At 35.8% G+C, this 14,744-nt stretch overlaps 2 protein-coding genes across 2 annotated transcripts; both read right to left on the bottom strand.

The window, feature by feature from the left end:
* Window positions 1-10,683: 10,683 nt before the first annotated feature.
* LOC127436899 (C-X-C motif chemokine 11-6-like) lies at window positions 10,684-11,784 on the bottom strand. The gene is made up of 4 exons (XM_051691396.1): window positions 11,696-11,784; window positions 11,413-11,539; window positions 11,168-11,260; window positions 10,684-11,008 (listed from the first exon to the last, which is right to left on the bottom strand). The coding sequence occupies exons 1-4, from the start codon at window positions 11,751-11,753 to the stop codon at window positions 10,978-10,980; spliced, it is 309 nt and encodes a 102-aa protein (XP_051547356.1). The 5' UTR covers window positions 11,754-11,784; the 3' UTR covers window positions 10,684-10,977.
* A 1,793-nt stretch (window positions 11,785-13,577) lies between these two features.
* On the bottom strand, window positions 13,578-14,681 carry LOC127436904 (C-X-C motif chemokine 11-6-like). Its single transcript, XM_051691409.1, has 4 exons — window positions 14,588-14,681; window positions 14,334-14,460; window positions 14,117-14,206; window positions 13,578-13,984 (listed from the first exon to the last, which is right to left on the bottom strand). Exons 1-4 carry the CDS (start codon window positions 14,643-14,645, stop codon window positions 13,957-13,959), a joined length of 303 nt encoding a protein of 100 aa, XP_051547369.1. The 5' UTR covers window positions 14,646-14,681; the 3' UTR covers window positions 13,578-13,956.
* Window positions 14,682-14,744: the final 63 nt, after the last annotated feature.

Raw genomic sequence — 14,744 nt, 5'->3', positions numbered from 1 at the left:
GATAACATTAGAGGAGCTTGGCGAGGTAATTAAGGCCTTGCCTACAGACAAGGCTCCGGGGCCAGATGGTTTTGCCGCTGAATTTTTTTAGATCTTATGCTACAGAACTGGCTCCACTTTTGTTAGAAATGTATACGGAAGCATTAAAGAATGGAAAGCTTCCGCCAACCATGACACAAGCCCGGATCAGTCTGATTCTTAAAAGGACAAAGATCCAAGTGAGTGTAAGAATTACCATCCGATTTCCCTGATCCAGCTAGATGTTAAAATGTTGTCAAAAATTTTGGCTAACTGATTAAGTAAAGTTATGACATCTCTTATACATATAGATCAGGTGGGGTTTATTCAGGGCCGCAGCTCTTCTGATAACATCAGGCGTCTCATCAATATCATATGGTCAGTGGCGAATGATCAGACACCGGTCGCTGCCATCTCACTTGACGCCGAAAAGTTGTTTGATATGGTAGAATGGGATTATCTTTTTAAGATTTTGGAAATATATGGGTGCGGGAACACTTTTATTGGATGGATTAAGTTACTTTATAGACACCCGGTAGCGGCAGTACAAACAAATGGATTAATTTCAGATTATTTTACTCTGGACAAGGGCACCCGTCAGGGTTGCCCTCTTTTCCCATTATTGTTCTGTCTTGCCCTGAACCATTAGCAGCCACGATAAGAAAGGAAGATGATTTTCCAGATGAGGTTTGGCGCATTAGCTTTTGCTTTACGCAGATTATATTTTATTATTCGTCTCTGACCCCACTAGATCTATACCTTGCCTCCACAGAATTATTAATTCCTTTTCTAAGTTCTCGGGATACAGAGTCAATTGGTCTAAATACGAAGCTTTGGCTCTGACAGCATACTGCCCAGTAATGGCTTTTCAGCCAGGCGCCTTCCAGTGGCCTAAACAGGGCATTAAGTATTTGGGTATTTTATTCCCAGCAAATTTGTGTGATTTATTTAGAGTTAATTTTGACCATTTAATAAATGGTTTGAGCGATGTGGGTAGATGGGCTTCATTACATTTATCTATGATTGGGAAGGTCAATGTTAATGTGTTCCAAAATTCAGCTACCTGCTACAGTCTGTCCCTATAGAGAGACTGTAGCAGGTTGCATTGCTTATTTCAAGCAATTTGATAGCATAGTGAAGTCCTTCTTTTGGAATGGTAAAACGTCCCAGATAACATTTCAATAAGTTACAGAGGCCAATTGACAAAGGTGGGCTAGGCCTACCCAAGATTTTGTTTTATTATTATGCATTCAGTCTCAGACATTTGGCTCATTGGTCGCTTCCAACTGAGAGAGCCCCTCCCTGGTTTTGTATTGAACATGAAGTTCTTGCCCCTATTTTGCCATTGCAAAGCCTTTCTGTTAAACTAACCGGAGAAGTTAAGTCACACCCCGTTATCTTGCATTTGCACGCAGTATGGACAAAAGTGTCCAGAGTGTTTAACTCAGACATTTATTTAAATGTTGCCTCAAGCATATGGATGAACCCAAAATTACGTATTAATAAGTCCCCTTTCTGCTGGTCAGAGTGGATTGTGAGGGAGGTTAATACACTCGGTGACCAATATGAGAGTGGAGTGTTGAGATCTTTTGAAAATATGGTTCAACAATTTGGGATTCCCAGATCTCAGTTCTTTAGGTATTTACAGCTGCGCCATCTGCTCTGTACTATTATTGGGGGTATCATACACCCCCCTAAAGCGGCAGATACTCTGGAAGTGGTGATTACTGCCTTTGGAAAAAGTCATGAGGCATCAGTGTATTATTCACTGTTAATTCAGTGTCTGGGGGACGGAGCTTCAATTTCTCTCAAGAGATTATGGGAGAAAGATTTAAACTTGGTATTGGAGGAGGGAGTGTGGGCTAGGATTCTAAAAAAGGTCAAGTCTACATCAAGAGATGCAAGAGTGCATCTGATGCAATTTAAGATTTTACATCGATTCTATTGGACCCCCTCTAGATTGTATAGACTTGGTCTCAAAGACACACCCATCTACTGGTGATGCCAATCAGAAGATGGGGACACAACCCATGTTTTGTTTGGTGGTGTGTTAAGATCCAAGAATTTTGGTTGAGGGCTCAGAATTTTGTGTGGGGTGGGGGATGGTCGGAGGGAAGGGTTTAAGTTAATAACAAAAAAAGAACATGGTCACATGTTAAATGTTACAATTTGAAAATAGCTCTTTTATGAGAGGTAGCTTTCTAGCTAACCTCTGTTTATTTTGGTGTTCAAGCATCTTGGCGATTTTTAAGTGATGTTAATTCTGATGAGAGCTGCAACAAATAAAAGTAATCCCACAGACAATCTCAGTTTCTGAGCTTCTCTCTTTTGATCCCTCAAAAACAAACTCACACACAAACTCTCACACACGCTCAAACGCACTACCTTATTACTCCAGTAAGTGCTCCAGTAAAGCAGCGCAAGCCTCACAATCCTCCGTTGCTAGTTCTAGCAACGAAGGTTTGGACTGTATCAAAGCAAGATGCTGAATCCCTGACAGAAGAAAGCAGTTCCACTCACAAGAGAATTATAGGGACGAAAACCAGAAAATGTCTTGAGATAAAACCTTGAACGATGTCTTAATGTGTGGTAACCGTGGTATAAGCGGAATAATTGACGACGGACCGTTGAATTATTGAAAAATAATGCACACCCGAGGTGCATTACCATCAGCTGATCATCTGGAATCATAAATCATGTTTTTTGAAGGCACTAACTATGCAGCTGTTCTTCTGCTGTCAGATGTTTGAATCCGACATGTAACAGCAAACATTAAGGTTTTGAAGACATAAACTGATGAGTTTCAGAGTAGAAACTTAGTTAGGATTAAAATAGCAGACACACTAACACTGACAGATGCTTGAACACCAAAATAAACAGAGGTTAGCTAGAAAGCTAGTGGTGACTAGCACTATCACTCATAAAAGAGCTATTTTCAATGTTTAACATTTAACATGTGACCATGTTCTTGTTTTAAAAAAGGTTTGTGTCATTTAAGGTTTGTGTCAGGTTTGTGTCATTTAAGGTTTGTGTCAGGTTTGTCATTTAAAGTAATGACACAAACCTGAAGTTGCAGTGAGACTTATTCCGCTAATCGTTTCCACTTTTAAAGTCTGGGCTTTGCTGTTGAGCTCATGAAATGCGCATGCTCCTTGTCCTTAACTTCGTGAACAAACCACGCCCGCGATGTGTCATCATACTCCAAACCAATGCTACTGGTTGGAGAGATGCTGGCCCCGGCTTAATGTAATGACTGACAGGTGGAGAGTTAATGTTAATGCAATAGGCTCAAATGCATTTTCAAAGCCACACTCACGGTGGGAACATGAACATGTTAATGCAAATGCATTGGAATGCATTTTCAGATCCAAATTGAATTTTGCTACATTCATCCCGAGGCATTAATGAAAATGCGATTTGAGATTGTCTTAAAAAGTGAAAATGCATTTAAGGACAATTAATTTCAGATTTTTTATTTTGCTACAATTGTTGCACAAATATACCAAACTTATCAATTCAGTTTGGGTAATACATTTTAATTTAGCAAGTCTTAATGCATGCAAATGAATGTTTAATTCAAATGTTAAAACTAGGGTAGCAAATGGCAAATGCAAATTACATTATCAAATTAGAATTTTCATTTTGCACCAAATGTAGCACACGTGTATGGAAAATGTTAATTCAGTTAGAGAAATGCATTGCCATTTTGCATATTACATTGCAAATTGAATTAAGCCAGAACTATGCTTCCATAATTTGGCACATGCTTATTTCAATAAACCTTGGGGTATTTTTTCTTTATTCTGAAAAAGATGTTACAAATATTTAAATGATTTTTTTATTTTTTATATTTGCAGTATTATACAGAGACACATTTGAGTTTGTTGAGGTAAATGAGCAATGAGCAAAGTCTGGTTGCGAACAGGAGAATCTCTCTGAAGAAGGGCTTGAAAATGACATACCCAATGTAAAACTCTTCCAGTTCTTGAACCCTTTGGTCTACAAACACAAACTTGGGCTCTTTTGAAAGTAGACACTTAGACATTTGTTATTCAAGAGTAAAAATGTATCATTGTAATATAAAAAAATTAGTTAGAGCTATTCAAATATTTTTTTTTATAGTGACCACAAATATTATTTATAAAAAAACTATTTTTCATATGCAAGACAATGCGCAGTGCCCCAAAAACACATCTGATACACAGCCACATGTCTGATGAAGGTCTGACACAATTTTGAAGTCGATATGACCAAAACTCTTCTTCCATAATGATTTATGTAAGTATACTTCCAAAAAAAAAGGCCACTTGGAGGCGCCAATAGACCATTTGTAGTAACTCTGTAAACCAATTCTCAAAGTGGTTCAAAACACACAATTTGTTTATATTTCAGTGTAAAAAAATACCACACAAACCAAAATATACATGAAGATATCATTTTTTCTTTTTTCTTTTTTTATTATTTGGGAATTATTTATTATTATAATATATGATATATATATATATATATATATATATATATATATATATATATATATATATAAATATATATGCATTTTATAAACAATGTGAAAAGAACATTGCAATTTGAAATGTTGCAATGGAAATAAACTTTTACATACAATAAAGATGCTTCTGTTCATATTTTCCCCATACAAATGCAAATTGTCTTTTTCAGACATTTTTGAGAGCTTTTGCTCTACCATTCATCCAGGGTCTTTAGCCACTGCCTCAAGCCGCTTCAATCACCATCAGTGAAGCCTTGAGCACACCTGCTCCCAATGCAAATTGAACGAAAAGCAGTGGAAAATAATTACTAAGTCAATGCATTGGGAGCGTGTACTCCAGGGTCTAACTCTTAGTGAGCGAAGCCGGGGAGGGTGGCTCATCTCGACTTGAATGTTATGCAAGAGCCCCCTGGATGTGCAGCTGAACAGGAGGTTTGATGAAAAAATGCAGTCGGGAGGAGTGGTTCCTCCAGGCCCTCAGTGATGGTGACTGAAGCTGGAGGGTGGCTCCCCTTGGGTTGAATGGCATGCCTGAGCCCCCTGGATGTACAGTTGAACAAAGGGTTTGAGTGAAAATGCAGTTGGGAGGAGCGGTTCCTCCACTTTGTGATCGTCAAAATCTCTTTAAAATATCAAATCATGAGACCCAGATCTTTCAAATGATACATTGGATGTCAATATTTGTTCACAATTTCACAGTTTAAACATGCATTAAACATAAATTAAATGTAAGTAAATGCATTTTTGACCCACCCGTCGTTAAGAGGTTAACATTAGACATAACGATTGCTAGTCTGATAAGGTCAAACGTTGTGAAGTTTTTATAACTGCAGGATATTCTGGCCAAATAGACCAAGATAGTAACTCATTTATAGATTGTCATTGTTACCAAACAGTGGTCAACATCATTTCAAGACTCACATGTCCTTGGCAAGCCTAGGACTAAAGGATTTATTTATATAAATGATTGCCGTTATAAAGAAAAATACACATGTGCTAGCAAGTGAAATGTTCTGCACCTATTACAGAATAATTATTGTAGTTCACCACACACACACACACACACACACACAGACGTGTGTGATTACATAACTACACATAAACCATATCAATAAAATATATTACCTGTTGAGTAAGAAAAAGCCATCTCTGGGTCACTTTTAAATCTTTTCAGATCTCGGAGTTGTCGCCAGCTCTGAAAAGCCAAGCCGATGTTGATTTGGGTTTTATTACAGACTCCTTGTGGTACTCCTATTGGTAAAATTTGTTTCTCAGAATCAAGAACCAAAAATTATAAAATAAGATTTTTATTTCTTAAGAATCTGATTTCTGTTCCACCTGTAATCTGTTTGATAACCTAAACTGGAAAAAAAAATTGGTCTTGACAGCAAAAATTCTTTCTCACAAATAAAATAAAAGAAGTATCCTGTAAGCTGATCCACAGGTTTTACCCTGTCAAGAAATTTATACAAAAGTTTAGAGATTACATTGATATAACATGCTTTTTTTGTTTGAATTCAACAGAAATGGTTATGCATTTGTTTTGGTCATGTCACTACTCTCGGAAACTTTGGAGTGATATTGGCCTTTGTCAAGTGTAACATTCTGCCAGGCTTCTCAAAGCATCTGACAAACATTATATTGGGTATTTTGATTCAGACCTCACAAAAGAAAATATCTGTTTTATTATTAATTTAATTATTTTCCTAGGCAAATTTTACATTCACAAATGCAAATTTTCAAACTGTAAGCCTGTCTTCTCTGTCTTCTTAAAAGAAATGGAAAATTACTTGAATGCGATCTCATTTTCTGCTAATAAGAAAGCTATTAGGACTGTTACAATCTGCTCTGCTTTTGGGCTCTTCATGTAATGTTTTCTTCTTTATAATATATTGGCCCTCTTGTTTTGTTTTTGCCTTTTGTTTTTTATTTGTTTATTTATTTATTTATTTATTTTATTAGTAGATTTACTATTAGTAATATTTATTTGATGTTTTGTTCTGTATGGTTATATCACTGTACGCTCACTATGTTCTCAGCAATAACATATATATAGGGAAGGGAGGGGTATTGTATAGTTATGCCTACTTACCTGTAGAGGGCACTGGTCTATCCTGAATATGCATACAGATGTCAGACAGGAAGAGCATGAGTGCCTCAAGGCATTTTGGTGCCTTTTGGCAATATTAAGTGATGGGGTAAAATTTTAATTAATTATTAATATTTAAATTAACAGAGTACTTTTGCCTTGCCTGTTTAAATTATTGTTGACTATAACAATAAGCAATAAGAGAACACTCAGTGGTGAACACATTTTTACCCTCTTAAACTGGAACATGAAGAATCTGCCTCATGGTTGCTTGGTTTGGGTTGTTCATATTTCATAATATATTTTCAAACAAGAACTTGGTGATTTTGTTCAACGTCTGTATAAAATTGGGCTGCACGCTGCAGTGCATCATCCATTTATTTTTAGGCTAAGCATGGATTTATCATAACAAAAACAAGGTGATAGAGATGAAACAGCATGAGCCCAAAACAGCATCATGTAAACATCTGCTAGTATATTGTTCTCCACTGCTAAGCCATCCTTGGTCCTTACAAAACTGCCCATAACTGCATAAATCTACTACACACTCTTTATTGCATTCTTAAGGCAGCAGATCAGAACTATGGCCCAGAAAAGTTCAAATATATTGTTGCTCAGTGCTTGAAGTGGAAGAACAAAAGTGCAGGTACTCTCCATGTTAGTATTAAATTAGATGTTTTTTTGTTTTTTTTGTAAATGATACTCTGAGACCACTTTTGTTCACAAAATATGTTTATTTAAAAATAAATAAATACATTTGCAGGTTACTATACGGCAGGGCTCCTCAACTATTTTCTTCGGGGGCTAGATTAATCCAGATGAAAACTCATTGGGGGCCAGACATTTTTCCATATTTTTCTTACAAACACTTTCATTGTAACTAACATGTTAACATGAAAAACAAAACACTGTTAATAATGTGTGTTTGTTTACATTAAAATAGTCATGGGTATTTACTTAATATTTTTCAGGTCTGGCCATTAATTCTTTTTTTTTTTTTTTTTTTTTACATTCTTCTTTTTTTGTAATAAATTTGTTTAATTAAATCTTATAATAACAAGAAACACACACACACACACACACACACACACACACACACACACACACACTATATATATATATATATATATATATATATATATATATATATATATACACACAACATTTAAACCCCACAACACCCCCTTCCCAATCCCCAATCCCCGCCTCCCCAAAAAACAATCCTGTGGTCACACATAAGTAAATATATACATACACATACACACACATACATATATATATACACACATAATAATCATACTCACTACAATACTCCACACCCCACCCGAGAGACCCCAAAAAATTCCAAATACCTGCCCCATTTCCAGATAAACAAATCTAAATCACCCCGTCTTCCCAATGACACCTCCCCATAAGCCGCTACCCTCCCCATCTCCGTGCACCACTCCGGATATGGGGCGCACCAGCTGACCTCCAACCCCTCAAATTAACCTGCCTGGTGATCATCACATAGGTCAGAACCCAGTTCTCAATATGGCCATCCTTCACATCGATGACCGCCCCATCTCCCAGAACACAAAGTCTGGGACAAAACGAAACCCGAGTGTCCACCACGTCGCACACCATAAATTCCTTTTTAAGATCTGGCTAAAGATTAAAATTGACCTCACACCCTCAAATATCCAATAGGTTTCGATTAACTTTACTTTGAACATAAAACATACAATGTATAATTATTGTTTATGAAAACAGAAAGAACATTTAGATCTGCTAAAGTCTGTATATCTTTGAGAATATCAACCCACGTAAGAAAATAATGGCAATCTAACATAGAACTGTCTTTTTAGATAAAATAATTAAAAAATGCAATTATCTATTATTCCCTCATTCAATGAGCCTTTCCTTGTCCTGCACATATGGTGAATTTGTGCTGGAGACAGATATTTGTGCAGATAATCATTGGTAAATGGAGAACAAACTGATTTGATGATGTTCGGGATTGCTAATGTTGACACACATCTGATTGTACAACCCCAGTTCCGAAAAAGTTGGGACAGTATGAAAAATGCTAATAAAAACTAAAAGGAAAGATTTGTAAATTATACTCACCCTTTGCTATATTGAAAGCACTACAACTAAACATTATATGACGTTTTACCTTGTGAATTTCATTGTTTTTTTGAAAATGTACAGTAATTTCAAATCAGACATTTGCAACACACTCCAAAAAAGTTGGGACAGTCGAGTGTTTGCCACTGTAAAACATCACCATTTCTTATAACACTTATTAAGCATTTATGCACTGAAGACCCAAGTTTGTTAAGTTTAAAAAGTGAAATATTCCCCAATTCATCCATTATGCAGGTCTTCAGCTGCAAAACTGTACGGGGTCTTTGTTGCCGTATTGTACGCTTCATAATGCACCACACATTCTCAGTTGGAGATGGTAAGGACTGAAGGCAGGTCAGTCTAGCACCCACACTCTCTGCTTACACAGCCATGCACTTGTAATCCGGGCACTATGTGGTTTGAAGTTGTCCTGCTGAAAATGCCAGGACATCCCTGGAAAAGACGGTGCTGGATGGCAGTATATAATGTGGATTCTTCAAAAAACATGGTGTCACTTTCCATCTAAGATGAGAACAAGCCCAGAGAAGTCGGCAGCACTTCTTGACAGTCTTGATGTAGGGCTTCTACTTTGCATAGTAAAGTCTTAACTTGCATCTGTGGATGCAGCAGCGAGTGGTGTTGACTAACAAAGGTTTACTAAAGTAATCCCAAGCCCATGTTCATGATATCCATTACAGATGAATCATGTTTTTTAAGACAGTAATGTCTGAGGGATCAGAGATCACGTGCATTCTGAAGTGCTTTTTGTCTTGCCCTTTACACACCGATATTTCACCTGATTCCTTGAATCTTTTAACTATATTGTGCACTGTAGATGGTGAAGTGCCCAAAATCCTTCCAATTTGTCTTTGGGGAACATTGTTCTCAAAGTGCTGGATTACTTGCTGAAGCATCTGTAGGCAAATTGGCAAGTCTCGAATGATCCTTGCTCTTGAAGGACTAGGCTGTTTTTGGAGGCTCCTTATATACTATGACACGATTGCCTCACCTGTTTAACATTTTGGAGCATGTTGCAATCATCTGATTTGAAATTACTGTAAAAAAAAATTTTAAACAATGAAATTCACAAGGTAAAACATCATATAATGTTTAGTTGTAGTGCTTTCAATTTAGCAAAGGGTGAATATAATTTACAAATCACTACTTTTTACGTACGTAACCGAGACGTTCCCTGAGACGAAGGGAACGAGACATTGCGAACGCTAGCTGCACTACAAGACAGAGTTCTTGAGGCATCAGCGATGCACTCCTTGTACTCAGTCAGAAATTCAGTGGAAATGGTGTTTGTGCACCTGTTTTTATAGCAGACAGTTTTATGCCAAAACAGGCAGGGCTCAAACACCGTAGCCAATATTAGAATATTGGCATTATTGTAGAGAGGTTTCAACAAGGTCATGTAAGAAGGCACTCCCACATGCGTAGCTACGCAATGTCTCGTTCCCTTTGTCTCAGGGAACTGTGGTTACATACGTAACCGAGACTTTTCTGCGTACCGGTGAGTACCCGCCCACTTCAAGCACTGTTGTCGCTTTAATTTGCTGTCAAAAAGAGAAATTACTTTAACGCTTAATTACACATGTTAAAACAAGATAAATATTGTTATAACTTTACACCAGGCTTCATGGAGCCTTGGTTGATAGTTGCTTTGTTCAGCTTTATTCACCCTGAAATGACTGATCAGTTTGCATAGCCAAAAACTAAATTCTAAGTTCTAAATTTGCATTTAGATTAAATATTTAAACTTGCATTTATGTTCAAAATATATACCAAAATATATTTGGCATTTAGAATTAAAAATGTTATGTATGCTTTTTGAAATTTGAATGACCTGATCTAAAAGTATTTTTAATGATATGCTTAATTTACATTTGCTGACCCATAAGAATAATGCAGATGATAAAGACAAAAATGTACTTTAAAGACCACATAATTTTTTTTTAAGTTTATTTTTCAAGACTGTACATATGACACTTTGTGCTGTGACCAGGAAAATTATGCATTACAAAAATATTACTTTGAAAAGTACAAAAACATAGTGAATCATGATCATTTTTATAAGTTAAGTTAAGGAAAAATTTACATAATGAAGCTTTATGGACACTGGATTATGGAACATTCTGCGCATGAAACTCTGGTCTGTCTTGTAGGGTGAATGAAGGATATCCAGTTGCTTAGTGTGTGATGCTGATATCAGGGTGTTTTTCTCTTGGACTAAACAATAGTTTCTCTGAATTCATATTGCAGGCTGCTCCTTCTGCCTGCTCCTGGAAATAATCACAAACAGTTGATAGTGTATCTTCTCCCTTATACAGTCTGAAGAAATGAGAAATAAAAGTCGAACTCTGCAAGCTTGGGGTGTTTGTGCCTTATGAACAAAGTTTTGTTCTAAACTAAAAATATTACTGTAAAATTCTTGTACTAACCTCTGTTTTTTAATAGCCTTCATGATGTAATTCTGAGTGAAATTAGATTCTGGATTTAGGCATTTCCGCTCTGTGCCATTCTTCAGAGTTACACTAAAAAAAAAAAAAAAACATTTGGAAAATTTGCTGCATGTTTATGTTATTCAAGATATTTACACAGGGATATTATTGAGATATAGTATTGAAAGAATCATATTAACAGTTCATGTTTAAATATGATGGTAAAACTTAATTTATGTACTTACACAATCTCCTGGGTTTCACAAGATGGACTTGGTGGTATAATTTCAACCTTCTCAATCATTTTTGGAGGAACCATGTTCACTCCTTTGTCAGCACATAAACACCTGCCCTTCAGAGCCTTTGCCTGCCCTGGAAGAGAAATATCATATATTTTAAATCACATAGGCTATATACATGTATTTTATTCCAATAGCTGCAGCACAGAGCCATGTCATGCAAAAGCTGTTTCTGATCAAAATATACATGCAAAATACATTGGGTTGGGTTGTCAGATACCAAACTCACCTTTCACCACTACAGCAAACAGGCAGATAAGAAGAACAAAAGCTGTAACAGTCTTCATTGTGTTTTTGCTCTTGATGATCTTATGTTTAATTAAGTTTAGCTGCTGTGTTTTTATACTCTCATAAGGGGGTTTTCCCTCCTCCGTCAGCTGAATTTCTCAGTTTTTGTTTCATTAGTCCAACATATGAACATTTCTTCTTTCTTGGAAACACTTGCTCTTCAAAATATTGCATACAGCAAAGTGGACCTCAGAATAGGTGACCTTTCAAAGAATGAGGAAGAAAACATTAGACTGGCAATTTCAGACTGGATAATATTAGACTAAAATCTGGTCAACCAAATGCTAAATCATGATGGTTCCAATCATTACTGCAATGAAAAACATAAGCATTAAAATGTGTTTGATTGCATTCTTGCATTGGTATGTCTATAAAATCAGCTGTTTAACTTCAAGTGCATGTACTCAGTATGCAACAACTGATTAAATGTGTCTGAACTGCAAACTGTGTAACATTCATTCAATAACTTTGTTTTTGTACAATAACAACAAATTGTAAAGTTAGTATAGAATATTATAATGATCGAAACCAATGACAAGGTGCACTGATTTCTTTATTGAATAAGTAGCTTTTTTAGTATAAGAATTTTAAAATAAATAATTCTGTGGAGGAGGGTAAAACCACAGACAAAATTACAGGACACAACTTCTCTCTTTAGTCGATATATGATAAAGATTAGAGGCTCTCACTACCCCTTTACTACATTGAGTGTTACTTATTTTACATTGAGTCTCTACTTACGAAAACAGTCTTTTGTTATTTGGAAATGCATACCTGTATTTCTGCATATACATTATATTTTAATTTTAAGCAATCCTGGTATTGGGCCACATTACATATAACCTGTTGTAATGATAATACAGTAATAATAACTAACAATAACATACACTCACTAATAACCACAATGACTTATAGTACATGTACCAGAGGAAAAGGTAACACTTTACAAATTACAGTGTTCATGTTAGACTTATTATATGTGAATATAATTCATTACAAGAGAGATAATACAAACAAAGTGTTGCAACAAATAATTACTTATGCTGTTAGTTTGTATTACTCAGTATTTATGTATTTGTATACTAACTGAAGTAACATGGATGGACACTTTAATGGAAATTGTGATCAACTATGAAGTAAATGTATTTCAAATTACATAAATAATGAGATTGCAATGTAATGATTAATCAGTTAAAATTGAGATTGAATTAAATGATTGCATGTTTGCAGTCTTCCAAACGCATTGAGACTGAACTAATAAATGAGTGACCTCTTCATCTGCCTAGCCCCTTTTCAAGTGAGGCAATAAAGAGTCTCAGTCTCTGTCTTTTTTATATTAGCGGAGAGGATGAAGTGGAGTGTCAGAGATGAAGTTCCCACATTTAAGACAGGATTTATTTCAGCCTGCTTTGGCCGCAGCTTTGGAAGCTAGTTTTTAGCTTTGGTGCTATTTAGTACAACTGATAATATTTCAGGAATTGTGGCTTGTATATGTAATTGTATATGTGCAGTAGCCCCAAAAATTAAAAGCAAGGTTTGGGAAAATCTTGCCTGAGGCTACATTTCTGGCATTGATTTATCCAAAAGGGTCAAGTTGTAGTGTAACAACTTTGGTAGATATAGTAAGTTGTAACCTCAGCAATTTACTTAAAATAAAATTAACTGGATAAACTATGTTTACAGTAGTAATTGCTATAGAGTTTGGGACCTAAAGTTCTAATTAAACACATAATGCAATGATGCCCAATGTGATATAAAGACAAACTACTCACTTCACAGAACTTACACAGAAACACAACCACAGAGATAAACTGGAAAAACGTCAGAAGACTTTTTTATTTAGATACAAAAGCTTTATTTGACACTTCTTTGCGCATCATTGGGACAATAAAAATATGACAGTCATATAAAAATCATGAAAACTATACATATGACACAGTGTTCAATAGTCTTATGAAAGTTGAGAAAAATTAAATAATTATTTATAAAAGGAAAGGAAAGGCTTTTTACAATCCATTGTTTGATAAATAATTTAGGAAATTGTTTTACGAAATATTTTCAACATGAGTTCTAAAGTTCTTTTTTAATTAAACTTCAAACTATTTAGGAATTGTATTAATACAGTCATCTGAAGGGTGTTGGTGCTGATGGTGCTGATTTAAGGGTGTTCTTCAGTGGCACAACACTGTGACTGATCTGGATTCATTGAGAATCCTCTACTGGCTGGCTCCTGTAAAGATCAGAAACAGTTACAGTACTTGTATTTCCCTCCTAAATTAATTTATTTAAAAAAATACCATGGGTCTCACTCTGCTGGTATGTAAAGCAAAAGTAAATATTCTTAATGCAGAGATTTACTCACCTCTTTTCAAGAGCCTTCATGATGACATTTTGAGTAAACTGAGACTCTGGATTCATGCATCTCCGACCTGCACCATTCTTCAGAGTGACACTGTCAAAGAACAGAAGAAACAGTGAGCTGAATGTGATAGTTAATTAATACAGTATATACTAGAGCTATAGTTTACACAGAACTTATGTACTACCATTTAGGCCATGTAAAATGTTTTGCCGCTTACATTATCTCCTGCTTTCCACAAGAGGGACTTGGAGGGATGATTTCAACCTTCCCAATGTTCTTCACTAAAACCATGTTCACCCCTTTATCAGCACAGAAACACCTGCCCTTGGAAACCCTTTCCTGCCCTGGAAAAGATATTTCATATATTGCATTTAAATTCATTTTTAACTGCAGAACAATACATATCAAACAAATATTTAGATACAACATGAAGGCACTTTGAACTTCTAAAACAGCAATTCTCAAACTCACCTTTCACATCAGTAAAAAGCAAACAGGCAAGAATAACAATAGCTGCAACCGTCTTCATTGTAGTTTTGCTCTTGAGGATTTTTGCTTTGCTTGTAGTAATGTGTGAAGCACTGAGCTAATGAATGGAGGTGTTCAGGAGCTTTATTTAAATACTCTA

The sequence above is a fragment of the Myxocyprinus asiaticus genome, chromosome 4 (genome assembly GCF_019703515.2).
Source record: "Myxocyprinus asiaticus isolate MX2 ecotype Aquarium Trade chromosome 4, UBuf_Myxa_2, whole genome shotgun sequence".
Lineage (NCBI taxonomy): Eukaryota > Metazoa > Chordata > Actinopteri > Cypriniformes > Catostomidae > Myxocyprinus > Myxocyprinus asiaticus.
Note: the sequence above shows the minus strand (reverse complement) of the source record. Positions and strands in the feature narration are given on the sequence as shown.